The following is a 14,708-nucleotide window of genomic DNA, read 5'->3' as shown; positions in this document are numbered from 1 at the left end:
ATTTAAAGTCAGATTTTCGTCCTCACTCCTGGATTAGTATATTTCATAGCACCGAGTAGACAGCCCTGTTTTTTTTTTGTTTTTTTTTTTTTTTTACAGGGGGTTCATTTTAGAGCATGTTTAAACTAGTCAGATTGAGTGATGCTTCCAGCAACTAATCGCATGTCAAATAAAAGATATTTTATGTAATAAATTACCGCTACAAGTAATTCAAATGTCATTTATCAGTTTTATTATCAGTCAGGCAAAGTCTTGTTTCTCTATATTAATCAAAATCAAGCTTCTTTTTTTTTTTTTTTTTTGAGCAGTTTTGACACCTCTTGGCAAAAGTACATAAGTGGAGGGAAAGAATTACCCCTAGAGTAGGGCGTAGAGGAGGAATGGGACAGGAGACTCCAAGCTCCAAGACAAGGACTGGGAACTCAAGGAATTTCATTGCCCTCTCTGCCCCCTGAAAGTTACTGCACTTTCTCTGAAGCCAAGCCAGGGGCAGGTTCTGCTGCTGGCAAGATATATGCTATTTATAAGGCTTACAAAGTTTTTTTTTTTTTTTTTTTTTAATACTTATATAGCTAATAGCGCTCTCCAGCAAAATATCAGAACACCTTCTAATGCCAACACTCCTGGCACAATGTGCGCAGCAGGAGGCATTTAAATAACGTAAATGCTTTTCTGAGCCTCTCTCCTTCAGAAAGGCCTGAGTTATTAAGAGCACAAGAGAGGGAGCACAGTGTAGTCTAGTTTGTAGGACTTAGTCTCAGTTCTCTGCTGAACTAGTTCTGTCCCATGGGTGCTTTTGAGCATCACCTATTAAGATCACAGAAATAGCAAACAGACAGTATCCCAGATTATTTTTCTGTACAAGACAGAGCTCACAAACTTTGCCAGAAATTATGGGATTTAGCAAACTATTACAGAAACAATTGGCCTGGGCTGAATTCGGGTCTCTGCTTCAGTATCCCTCAAGCCATCAGCCTCCAACAGATGAAGGAGCTGTAACAAAAATAAACCACCTTAAAAATTATTAGACCAAGTCTGCAGGGACACACAGCCCTAAAGTCAATTCTGACGGTGTCAGCTCTCCAGCAATTTCTCTGTTATATTTATATTATTTATATTAGTTCGGCATTTTGAATCGCGCTTTGCAGGCTGATATGGACATGGATTCAGGCCTAACTGAATCTGACCAATAATACAAACCAAAGAGATGGGGAAAGGAATGGCAACAGCAGTGCGGTTAAAGGAAAAGGTCATGCATGTGCCTTGTTAATTTAACCACACTGAGAGACTCAGTAGTTACAAGGATCTGCAAAGCATGGGGAAGGGGAAGAGGAAAGAGTTAAAGGTGTTGTCTAATCTCACCCCTGTGGTCGTCTCTGGCCTGATTTGGGGTTGCTGCATGAGATTTTGTTTGCTTTACCAGGATAGATCTTCTGTGCAATAATCACCATCCCCAAGCATTCAATAAAGCATCAGTTGGGTCTCCCAGATCATGACGCTGGCTTAAATATGGTTTTAAAAAAACTAACTGATCTTGCTTTTCCTTTGCCTTTGGTTACTGAGGGATCAGGCCTTCAAGTTTTTTTGTGCAATTAGATGGGCTAAAAATTTCCGGTTTTGAAAAGGAAAGATTTTCACCTCATCACAAGGATCCCAGAACTGAGGCTATAAGAAATCCGTATGTAGCAAAACTGTACGGGCTGTCACTGATGCCAGTACTTGCATTTTTACCTTGTGTGACCTTTTGGGGCTTTAGTGGTTTTGATGAGAAACCAGGAGAACCAACACTGTTTTTACACCAGATCCTGAATGAAGCTGGCTATGCTACGCTTGGGAACTGCTGTGATAAGAGGGCACTAACACAAGATGGACAGCTTTTAGACTTTAGGCTATTTCCTGTAAAATGCAGTAGCTAGGTATTAGCTCAGGACACAACATTCAGAGTTGGATTTCATTAACTGCACCAAAACATTTAATGGTGTTGGGATTTACGATCCTGGTGTAGCCCATTCACAACAGAAATCGAGGCTTTCATTTCAGATCTTTTTCTTGCCACCCCAAAATGAAGGGTTTTTACAAGAGCAAGAGCCTGTTTAGGACCATCTCTGGCAAAATTATGCCATAAAGGAATCATCTCATGTAGACCTTTCTGTGGGTCAGAGGAACTGAACTAGAATTTCTCTACTGTGTTTAAACAGCATAGTGCCTAGCATGGGATCTAAATAAAGCACCAGGTTGCAGTGCAAGCAACAGAAACTTTCCATTTGTCTAATAATAACTACAAAACTTAGCATTTATGTGGTTTGTTTTTCATCTAAAATTCTGACAACACATTACAAATGAGGGTAAGTAATATTAACCCCATTTCACTGACACAGACCCTGAAACCCAGACTGGTTAAATCACATGGCCAAGTTCACACAGTTTTAAGTTGGTGGCAGAGAGCTACAGTGGTCAAGTCAATCTACAGATCTCCCAGTTCTGTTCCCGACCTACTGGACCACAGAGAAAATGTGTTGAGATAGTTGGATGATGTAGCCTGCAATGAAAGGGAGCATCAGCATCCTCTAATGCAACAACGCTATGTACTAGGACTCACTGAATTTGTGGGAGCAATATCAAGCCTTATCTTAGCATTTGGCAGGTAAGTAAAGTGCTTTTCAAACTGCCAGCCACACATCTAAGCTAAACAGCTCCTTGTGATGGATTTTTAATGGTGTGTAGTTCAGTTTTTACTATATGGAGCTCAGATACTTTTTTGCTAGGTTTGCTTTAAAATGCAAATGGGTATGTAAATTTTTAAGTCTATACAGATTCTGCTCGACCTTAAGGTACTATGCATGTATTTTTTTTTTTTTTAAATGCACAGCCACTCCTACATACATATACAACATTTCTGCAGCCCATCTTTAAAATGGGGTGAGCCTATGGTCAAATAACATGATGCAAGGTGTGCCCAAAGATAAATTAGTATCATTATTAATTGTTCACTCTTACTTGTAAACCAATAACACCTAAAGCCTCAGTTATGACCAGGCCCCAATTGTGCTAGACCTAGATCACCACACAGGCAGACGAAATCTGTGCCCTAAAGAGCTTATAATGTAATTTGCCCTCTGTGCTCCAATTCTTTACGCTCCCGTGCTGAACAACCACTGAAGCCATCAACAACAATCAGTAGCTTAAGGGAGGTGAATCTCCTAATTAAGGTGCAGCAGAATTATACTCGGTGCATTTGTGGATACTTCGTGATGGACTCCCATAGATAGGCAGTTGCCAAATAAAGGTGATCTCGTGTACAAGTCCCATTGTTATAACAATAAATAACAGTTACTTTGCACTTTTATAGCACCTTCTATCCAAGAACCTCATAGCATTATGTAAATATTAACAAGAGATTCATAAATCAAACCAAGTATTGTTAATTTTAGAGGGGAAAGACTGAGGCCTACAAAAGATGAGAAACTTGTCTATGTTTATACAGTAAGTCAGTGGCAGAGTCAGGAACAGAACCCAGATTTTTCTGGGTCATGCTTCCTAAATTTAAAGCAGGGGTGGGCAATGATTTCGGGCAGAGGGTCGCTTACTGAGTTTTGGCAAGACCTCCAGGGCCACATGACAGGCAGCCAGGGGAAGATAAATATTAAATTTTCTAAATTTTTTAAGGGCCCCACAGACTGGAGAGAATGGCCTGGCGGGCCGCATCCAGCCCGCGGGCCACATTTTGCCCACCCCGATCTAAAGGATATCATAGACTTATTTACTGTGTTAGAGTGTGAATGACTGCAGCTTGTATCCCCAGTTGCCTTGTGTGACACTCTTGAGTTGGTTTCTGCTGCATACTTCTGTCACTTGCATCAAGAATTTAAAAGTGTATTTAAAATAACACTAGTTCGTGGTTCTGACAAGCAGGGCATTTGCAGGGGACCACCATGGCAGATTCTGCTGATTCCGGGGGTCCAGCACTAAAATCTGAAATCATTAAAAAAGCACACAGGACAAGAAAAACAACTGTACAAAATGAGAGTATCAAGTACCGTCAAGAGGCTACTTACTGTACGGCACAAGGTGAGGGGGCTGAGTTGGCACCAGCTGCGTGGCAGGACCTGGGGACTGTGGTTCATCAGCGACAGTGCCCGACTGTTGGAAAGCCAGGTCGATCTCTTCATCCGTCAGTCCTGGGGGAGAGGAGGAAAGGAGGTAAGTTTAGTACTTTTACTCACTTGACGCATTCATAATTAAATCTTCAAGCCAGGCAGAACCCTTTCAAGCTGCAGAAGGATTTTGATGGTGACTGCCTCCCCAATTTTGGATTCACTGAAATCTCTCCCCCTCTCTCTGCTGCAATTTAACCTTAAGCGACAGAATATTAGCCTCAACGCTGCTTCCAAATGTGGCTCATTCAATTTCCTTAATTTATCCTTGAGTTTATTGCTGCTTTTGAAGTAGCTTTCTATTGCAATTCTCCATTCTTCCCCCGAAAAAAAGATACCATCAACTGCAAATGTGGCTCATTTTAATCTGTAATGGTGTAAAAAAAAAAAAGAGGGGAAAAAACTAACAATAATGCATGAAAACAGACAGGGAAACAAAAAACTAATTATTGGGTTAGACGACTAATTAGTCTAGATCGTTTCCGAAGACGGGAATAATTTGCTTTATTTTATGACAAATGCAGAAATAAAAAGAAAAAAAATCAGGACTGACTCTGATTAGTATGAATGGGACACAGAATGCAGGGAGGAAATAAAACTATAACAAAACAGATCAAAACAAAGCCAAGACCAAACTTTCAGATTAGCATTGCCCCAGCCTATCACAGCCTGATTAGACTGCCTGAGGCTAGCCTGGTTTTTATTTTGCACATGGCAGTAGCCCCACACATGGTACACGTTGATGTAGTCTCTGCTGCCACTGGGAAATGCCAGGATGCCCATCTGTAAGCAGTCACAACATATGGAGAGGATTTGGCCAATGCGGGGTGGGGGGGGAGAAAAGCAGCTGAAAGATCCATGATGACCAGCATCTGTGAAGGAGGAAATACAGCTGGGTTGTTTTGTTTTTTTTAAACAGAAGGAAAAGTGCTTTAGAAAAAAGGAAAGTGGTATGAGGAAAGAGACTATGCCATTAGCCTGAAAAGTTATTTATCACTTGTACCTTGCCACCTAGCACACACGGAAACAGGTAAAAAGCCAAGGTCCTTGCCCTGAGGAATTTCCAGAGTAGTTCAAGTGGCCCCACTGTATACAGAGCACATATGAGAGAAGGAAGGGAGATGAAAGCAGCATCGTTTGCAAAAGAAGCATGTGTTAAGGAAACAGATTTGGAGGAGAAGAAAGAGGCCACTCGACTCTTGGAAAGCTGTTTCAAGCATAAGGGGTAGCATGGAAGAAAGAGTAAAGCTCAGAATGGGGAGAAGAGCTGGAAGGAGCACTTTCTCTCCAACACTACTCAAGATAAATGGAGTTCAGCTGCATGGCCATGCTCGGTACTGTTGGTAGATGGAATTCATGAACTTTATCCCCTTTACAATACAGTGCTCCTCAACATCACAGTGAGATGTAATACAGAACAAAGCCTGCTTACAGGAGTTTATCCAGGATCTGAAATTTGACTGCATGCTATGAGTCTGATAGAGCAATCCATAATACAAGCAACACTGCCAGGAATAGATGTCAAGGCTTATAACACATAGCAGTGACCATGCCTGTCTTTTAGAGGGCTTTATAATTATGAGCTGATCTTCCCAGAACTCCTTTACGTTCAGTACTGTTATCCCCATTTTAAAAAGGGGATACTCATACACAGAAAGGTTAAGTGACCCATTTCAGATCAGAGCTGGCTGTCAATGTCACACGTAGGATTTTAAATCTGAAGTTCTGGGCTTCACTTTTGGATACAACCAACCTACCTAAAAACAATCGTCTTGCATTTGATGCGGGCCTCATATAGCAAAGATACAGACAGACCAGCAACCAAGAGGGGACAGCAATAAGAGACACATGGACACATTCACTCAGGCGGTTGTTTTAAAGCCCCAGTAGCAATATTTATGGTACGTGAGCCCTGTTAGACAGTAAAATCCTAATAAGAAAGGAACTGTTTTAACCAATTCATAATTATCCAATAGAGGAGAGAGCATAAGCAGATGCTGGCATTATAGATCACTAGCAACCACGGAATTTTATAAGTCTGGAGCCAGACACACAAGGCTATATTAGCTGCTGACTGCAAATGCAGCTCTCTAAAAAAGGGCATTTTGTTCTGTTTCCATGCAAAGATAGCAGATGTGATAACATTTAACACTGAGAAACGTACAGTAAGTTATGGAGGATGCTTTGTCCTTGAGATCTTCAGGCTATGCAAAGAACAGGAAATAATGCTCATTGTTTCCCATTCCTACTACCCCCTCAATTCTCATCCTGTTTAGGAAAAAAAAGTTTTATAGATAAAATTTACTTCTTGCATTATTCTGGTCATGCCCACTAGCAAGACTCGAGTGTCACTGTTTCCATTACAGAATCCTGCTTTAACAGGGAAGAGAAAGTGCATGTGAATGGTAATGAGATATGAAAGCTTTCAGATTTAGTTTGCCGATTTGAATCCTGCACAAGTTCGGAGAGAGTAAAAGCTGCTACCATCCAATGGCTATTCTGTGGCTCTGTGCAGCGGTTTCATTCACATTACTAATAGCATCTCAGAAAACATTACTACAACTGGCTTCATTGTTAATAATGAAAGTACAAGACCGAAATAAGTACAGGGACTGGATACGTCCCTATCTGTCCATCTCCAACTATGCTGTTTACGAAGACCTATCACCTCGGTCTCTAACCACCAAGAGATCTACTGAAGGTCAGGGTTAAAGGCCAGAGAAAGAAAAAGCCAGCAGTTCAGCTCACCATTTCTGGATTCAGAGAAAATGTCTATCTCCAGGGCTGTCACTTTGGCACTTTTCATGAACACTAGCAAAAATTTATTAGGTATTTTAAGGAGTCTATTCTCAGGACTCTAACACTTCGCCATGAAAGTTTTTCTTCTCTCGTGCTCACAGCAAGAGCAACTTTTCCAAACCCAGGAAACTGTTTTCCAAAACTCAGGAATGCAAAAAACTATAGCGTTTTCAAAGAAACTGAAAACGCTGGGATCAAACCAGTGATCCGTCTGGCCTAGTAGCTTGTCTTGACTTAACCATCCTGGCATGCCTACTGAATATGAAACAAAATCAGAAATAGGTACCAATAGCAGGAGTCATTTAACTTCACTCACCCATATGAATTCCGGTTTGCCTACACAAAAAGGAAGCCTAGGCATCTTGGTACTACCCTAAGTTAATATGTGTGTAGAGCAGATTGGGACATTTTAAGTGCTTAAAAAATGGAAAAGCGATGAAGAGAGCACCACTCAGTCATTCTGCCCACCAGGGATTCACAACACAAGAATACTCCCACCATTTGGCCCTTCTTGGATGTGCACTGGCTTATGGACATCAAAACTCATTCTGAGCTCTGGGGTACGCCACTTCTGTCCAACACCAGCACCCAGAATCGATAGCTCTTTCAACCCAGTGAGACCTGTAAAGTATCCACAGGCTTGCTTACTGCCCTTTTCCAGTACAAAGCTGGTTACCCAAACAGTATATGCGCTCTCTCTTGGGTGCATAAATGGTGCCACAAAAACTAAAGCCTTGCACTGAATATGATCGTCTCTGGGAACAAGCGTGTCAATAGCATCACATCAGTGTAACAGAACATCCCCTGCAACCTTCGCCTCCCCCACGGTATGAAAGACAAACATTTTAGATCTTCTGGAGTCAGAGAGAGATCAAGACCATGCAGAATGCAAAAGGTTAAAAGGAACAATAAAGGAAACTGCCAATTGTAAGTGAATTATATTTGGCTTTGAAAGCTGAGCCACGGCTATATTATAAAAGGCATCTCTTTGCGTTGTTTACCATCACCCTGACTAATGCAGACCTTTTTTTTTGTTTTAAATAATCTCATGCAAATTAGACACACACTTCCTTCCAGTTGATTGCTATCTGCAAGGAATAATCTAACCGCAGAGGGTACTGAGCAAGGACTGAGCGGAGGAGAAGGATGCGAGGAAACTGTCTTCACAGCCCTACAGAATGCAAACCTCCTCCCCTCCCCCATCCGTCTATCTTGCTCCTCCGTAGAGCCGCGGCTTTTTGCAAGAATTAGTCGTAATTTTCATAAAACATTCAATTTTTCTTTTTTAGGTTGGAGGGTGTTAATTTACATTACCCAGCACCCAACAATATTTTGCATTCAGGTGTTCTCAGCAACGCTCATTCAGCAACTTCACTCCTGCCAGTCCCAATTTTCGGGAGTCAATCAGCTACACTGTTAGACAACAAAACAGGCCATGCTCTAAGCCTGCACTTGGGATGCCTACTTGGAAACTTCTTTGCTTGGGACTTTTAAAACTAAATTATCTATGTGATTTTATAACATCCATTGTCATGGACTCTGAGCATCTCCAATACATCAAAGCCTGTTTTCTTACAATACCTTTGTCCCCATTTTCTAGATGGGCAGGTAAGGCACAGAGGTAAACTACGTGCCCCAAGATTACACAGTGGATCTGCAGCAGATCTGGGGGTTCAAACCCAGATATTCTGAGTTTCAAATAAGCAGCTAGAGCACTAGGAAAACGTACTATAAAGAAGCAACCCCGCATCAGCTGGGAGATTGACTGGATGACTTAACGAGTCATTTCCAACTCTTGCACGTTCCTTGTAGGGCATCATATTCAGTCCCCATCCAGTCTAGGTATCTTTCTTTTTATTATGTTCCCCAGTGTTTTATCCAGTCTGGTAACTGAGGCCGCAGGTTCATTAATACCTGAAGAAAGGGTCAGGTTTGAGGAGAAAAATTCTCACTAGAAAAAGGAAAATATGTTGTCTCCTTAGGAGTGGACAGGAAAAAATAATTTAATTCTTTCCTGGATTCTCCAACCCAGCCTTTTACCACTCTGTCTGCTAGATGGCCCTGGGGCTGTTGTCACACCTGAGGCAAACGGAGCCAAACCAGAGACAAACAGGATTTTCTTTTTCTCATGATTTCAGTTAAAAAGCAAACAAACCCAAACGGGCTGACTTTGTTCAGCTGAACAACGAGCTACCTGTCTGCATGAAGTCTCTATCAGACCCCACATCACTAAAAGGAAAATCTGCTGGCAGGAATCCTGAAACGACGTTACGGTCCTGTTCCTGAAAGCCACAGAGCCAACTGCTTTCTTAAGGACATGGTCACATTTTAAAAGAATCGCCATAAAAATATCCTGGGATTGGCTGAAGATTAACGAGCCCACCTGTTCAGTCAGTTCTATACGCCGCTACCTGGTTCTTTACCCGGGACGCTCGTCTTACTGTTCATTAACACGCTTGTACCTCCAAAAAGTTCATGTCGTTTAATACATTTCATGGGGAGCTCCTGATCCTTATCCTTCCACCTGCCCTTGTTAAAGAGGCAACATAAGTTCAATTTCAACTGAAGGTTTTACCAAAATCTAAGGTCAGCAGAAGCAGCCAGCTGATTTTTTAAATTGTTTTTTTTTTTTTTTTGCCTTTGTTTGAATGAAGATACTTGACTTGGATTTAGACATCCCCCGCTGCACTCATAACCCCGTCATTGTACAAGTGCCCGGGAATGTGAATGTCAAAGTGAATGAGCTGACCGGTCTCAAATACAAAAATGCAAAAAGCAAGGCAATTTTAAGAAAAACTGAGCTCGCTTTGAATTCTCACAGCTTTAATCATCCAATTAACGGCATTCAAGGTGCTGTTAATTACACAGCTATGAACTTTTAACAATATATATTTCATATCCATTTTTAATCTGTTTGTGTCCCTTTGATTCTTGGTTTATCCTACACAAAACTAAAAAGAGAAAAATCTGACTGGCAACACAGTGATAAATATTACATTGGGCCATTAGGGGTGGGGGAGAAAGGGTTAAAAATAAGAGTATTTTGATGTTAGGAGGGAAAAAAAGCAAACCCAAACTGGCAGCAGTTTCTCTTCCTGGTCAGGCTCTTGGAGTCTATAATAAAATGAAGTGTAATGGAGGAGAGGAGGGCAATGTCAGAGGGTGAGGGTTTGGGAGAGAGGCTGTTAAGTATCTCCCTCTCCTCAGCTGTGTTTACTCCATTTACAGCCCCCCCTGATTGATTAGAGGGACAAAAGGAAAGTGAACAGGCAGTTGTTCCTCTCCCCAAACCCCAGAGGAAGGGGGCTGCCCCCCCCAGCAGCTGAAAGCTCCAAACTCTCCTTAAAGTGCCTGAAATTAAACGGACAGAACCAGAGGCTCAGCAGGGGAAAGAAGAAAAAGTAAAAGGGGGGGATTTTTTTTTTATTTATTTTATTATTAACATTTTGTTGGAACAGTGGAGTGCAATAAGGACTCTCAGAGCCGTTAAAAGTCGTCGGGTGACCTGCAGACCCCTATTTCCCAGAGCCTTGTATAAAATTGAATTTTTTAAACATAAATTACACGTAATGACGACACTGTAAAAACTAACAGTAATGGAAAGCTGTGCTGTATTTCATTAGCCTGTATTATTCCGTGCCACCTGATCCAGCCGGGCCTTGTTTATGAGTTAGTGTGTTAGCAGATGCCGATGGAAGCATTTGCTTCGACCTTGCTCTTCTCATTGGGGCATGAAATTACGACGGCAGCACCTTGATATTACAGCCATAAATACAGTAAACTGCAAATTTAAGCCAACGGCTCCTATTGTCTCCGAACATAAAGCTGATCGGTATTTATTTAAAAGGAGAACGAAAAAAAATATTATATATCACCTTGTTTATGGGTCCAGTCCCCCCCCCCTTCCCCTAATCTGCCTTATTCACTTGGTTAAATACTAAACAAACAAACTAAATCCTCCCTATTTTCCACTGATTAAATATTCTCATGAAATGAGTATTGTCTTCAGAAAACTGGATCAAAATATTTTCGCCCTGAATAGGAAAGGGCAGGCTTCTTGTTTAATGCGTCTTTAAATGGAAAACCAGGAACAAGTGCTGCAACTTTTCTTGTGTATTTTGAACTCCTCACATTTAGAAAACAAGGAAAAAAAGTTGTTCCTGGTCATGAAAAAAGTGCATGCGTGTGTGTGTCTGTGTACGCATGCATGCACATGGGTGTGCGCATGCATGTGTGCGTGAGAGAGAAGGGACTATCTTTTTCTCCAGTTATTTTCTGTCTTAAATGAGCTGTCCCTTGTAAATACTATTTCAAAAGCTGCAGGAAAAAATTGCGATAAAATTTAGAAAATAAAGAAAAAACATTAAAGGAAAGAGTGGAAAAGGGAATGCACAAGAGCACGGAAGATTTCCCAGTGAAGGAGAACTTAGGGCATCTTTCTTGCCTTGGGCATTTTGGGTAAATACCCGCCATACATGGGAACACGCCCACAAAAATATATTAGAGGAAAAATAAAACACAAAGGCAAAAGGACACTGGGATATTACACAGCATCTCTCAGCATAAATCACTGCATTACAAGCTAGTGCAAAATGTATTTCACTGGTGGTTTCAAAGCAGAGAAGACACAGTTTCACCTGTTATAGGAGAGGTCAGGTCTTCCTCTTCTAATGCAAGGAGAGTTCTCCAGTCCTGGGAAGTACGTTATCTCTGCCACACAGGAAAAAAGGGAGGGATGGTTCAGGCACAGCTTCCAGTACTAAATTAGATACTTTGCAGGGCAATGCATTAGGAAGAGGGGGAAGAGAACAATCCTGTACTGGGGGCCGAAGAAGTAAATGGATGATGTGATGTAATGTAGCGGACCTTTTCCCTTTCAAAATTGCTAAAGGCAGCAATAGCAGCAGGATTTGGACCTCTGAATTCCTGAGCAACTACCTTCTATCCAGCAGAATGCCCACTTTGACCATCATAGCTTTTGCTCCAAACAACGTCTTAGTTACAAAGAGGATAGCTGGTAGTGTCACAGTCTGAGCCAAATGAGGTAGGACCATAAATTCTCATAGTCTTTAGTTAGAGAATCCATAGCGAGACCTGCCTTTTGGCCAGTTCTTCCCAAGGAGGCACATGCCTAAGAGACGCACAGAACTGCTCTAGGGAACTGTATGACCAGCAAACAAGACACAAGCCAAGCTACCACTCTACAGAACATGAATTGAGATCTCTCTTTCTAGAAATACGAGGAATTGCACTCATCATCTCCAGTACCTATTTTTAGGTCTCTCGCCTGCAGCTGTTCATTTTTATCGTAATAAATTTAGAGAAACATTATCTGATAGAAGATCTTTGTGGGGTACTAAAGGGGCAGATGACAATGCTCGTTCAGTACACAGGTTTCCTCTAACATAAAAAGCACGACATATGGGGCTAAACTGGAAGACAAACTCATAGCAAACAGCTATGGAGGCGGCACAGGGCACACTCTCTATTGTAGAACTCACTCAGAAAGCACATGGCTTGAGACTGTTACGTGCGGGACCAAGTGCCTCCATACATCAGAGGCTGTGGGGATTAGAGAGTCCATGGTAAGAAGTTAATTCAACAGTACAGTTATTTACCATGAATGAGACATGGCCAACAGATATTTGGTTTAGGGAAGCACGTACAAAACACTACCCTTAGGAAACTCAGGTCACAAATGAGGCAGGTGCTAACCATGTAATTGTAATGTTATCATAACATAAATATCTGCCATCTCGAAGGAAATGGATGCTTGGTGCTTTCAGTGGTTGACACTTGTTTGAAAACACCATATCCCAGACTGGTACCAGTGAGCATCTGCTGCACGTTATGGAGAGCTGGCAGGTCCCAGGCTGGTGGCTACTGTTGTGTGTTACATGATTAGTGGCTAAAGGCTCCAACAGAGATCAGGCCCCAGTTTGCTAAGGCGTTTTACAGGCAGAGCAAAAGATAGCCTCTGTTTCAAGGATCCTACAGTCTAAACAGATAAGACAGACTGAGAAGGGAAATTAACTGCCCCAGTTCACACAACAGGTCAAAGGCAGCACTGGGAACAGCAGCTTTGACTCATGGGTCCCCTTTGCCCAAAACTGTGCTCACCAGCCCATACTATTCCTTGTTTCCAAGCTGTTATTACAAAAACTAAAAGGGTTGAGGGGCCTGTAAAACTTGCTGCAAGGAAAGGAAGCCAACCTAGCTGAACTTCATTACAGCTAAAATAAAAGCAGGCAGAAAAAGCAGCAGAATGTGGTCTCGGATAGATCTTACATTGCAGCTTCCAGCCAAAATTGGGAGAAGGGTAGAGACTGGGAGCCAGGCCACGTGTGCCTTGTAAGTTGGAGGGGAAGAGGAGCGCAGGCACTGGGCAGCACCTATGAGAAACAGGAGGGAGTGGTAAGTAAGAACCAGGCAGCATAGTCGCATAGCAGGGAGCAGTATGGCACAGATGGAGAAGGGAAGGGGAGCTGGCATCAGATCGGCATGTGCATGAAAGGAGCAACACAGAAAGAAAATGCTCTCTGTTTGTGGTACCCACCTGCACTGTCATCTTACAGTACAGTCTGTGAAGCTCTCTGGGCCACATTCCTGCACAGCACATGGCAAAACCAAGCCCCAAACCATTATTGGGGCTCTTCTGCACTACTGTAATACAAATAAGATCACTGGACACATCTACACGTTCATTAATGCACCCTAGTAACCGCACAGTAAGTTTAGTATTTGGTAAACCAAGTACTAATTCAACGTGCAGTAACTCATGCTACCAAGCAGTAGCCCCGGTGCACAGGGGTTTTGTTTTTTTTGAATGCTTACTTTGCAGTAGCCGAAAAACGTGGTGGAGAAGCACATAGCACAGTTTTTGACTGGCATGCTATCATGCCATGTAATTTGGATACTGCACCGTGTAATTTGGATACTGTGCAGTAAGCGTCTCATGTAGACACGCCCACTATGTGGGAGGAGGAGATTAAATAAAGAGCAAAAGGAAACAGTGATCCTACTTTCTTATACAGGGACAAAAGCTAAAAGCTTTAAACACAGTTAAATTTCAGCAATATTTACTTAACGCTGCTTTTTCATGTAAGCAATTGCCATCCTTGTCACAGGCACTGGAAATGGGATTGGAAGATTGTCTGTGAAATCATCATTCTGCTAAATTGGAGATCATGCCAGGAAATCCTTGTGCCAAAGGATCCAGGAGGGAAAGGGTCAATCGCTCCTGCAGTGGCTTTGGTCTCCACAGCCCCAAAATAAACCAGCTGTGTTGTTAAAGGGGCCCAAGATAAAAAGTCCCCAAAAGGAACCAAAGAGGCCAAAACCCCTTCATGCTTTAGAAACATCTCCTCAGTGTGAAAAAAGTCTGCTCCTTCAGTAACCAGTCATTTAGTAGAAGAACTTGATCAGGATGAAACTGATCTTTGCTTGCTCTTCAATCCGAAAGAGTATTTTTCAGGGGCTGAAAGAAAAAAACTTGCAGTTTCCTGCAGTTGAAATAAGATACTGACAATTGTGGAGGGGCTTCTTTTTTTCTTTATCTTTAATATGAAACTATTAAACCACATTTCCAAATTGACGGAGCTGACTGGCACTGACCAGCAGCACCTTCAACACATGACCTACCAGGCCCATTGGCTCAGGACCTTTGCTGGCTGTTTCACAGTAAGACACAGTTTTAGTCTAGGGATAGGAGGGAGCACCCTGGGGGCATGGGTGACTGGTGCCTCCTGAGTCGGG

General features: G+C 42.2%; 1 protein-coding gene across 2 annotated transcripts in view; it reads right to left on the bottom strand.

Moving 5' to 3' along the window:
• Positions 1–14,708, bottom strand: part of PEX14 (peroxisomal biogenesis factor 14) — an 89,063-nt gene that overhangs the window by 15,572 nt on the left and 58,783 nt on the right. For both annotated transcript variants that reach the window (XM_019541672.1, XM_019541673.1), the window contains one exon: positions 4,056–4,178. In XM_019541672.1, the coding sequence (XP_019397217.1) occupies positions 4,056–4,178 (123 nt within the window). The remainder of the gene's footprint in view (positions 1–4,055; positions 4,179–14,708) is intronic.

The sequence above is a fragment of the Crocodylus porosus genome, unplaced genomic scaffold (genome assembly GCF_001723895.1).
Source record: "Crocodylus porosus isolate Cpor-Errol unplaced genomic scaffold, CroPor_comp1, whole genome shotgun sequence".
Lineage (NCBI taxonomy): Eukaryota > Metazoa > Chordata > Crocodylia > Crocodylidae > Crocodylus > Crocodylus porosus.
Note: the sequence above shows the minus strand (reverse complement) of the source record. Positions and strands in the feature narration are given on the sequence as shown.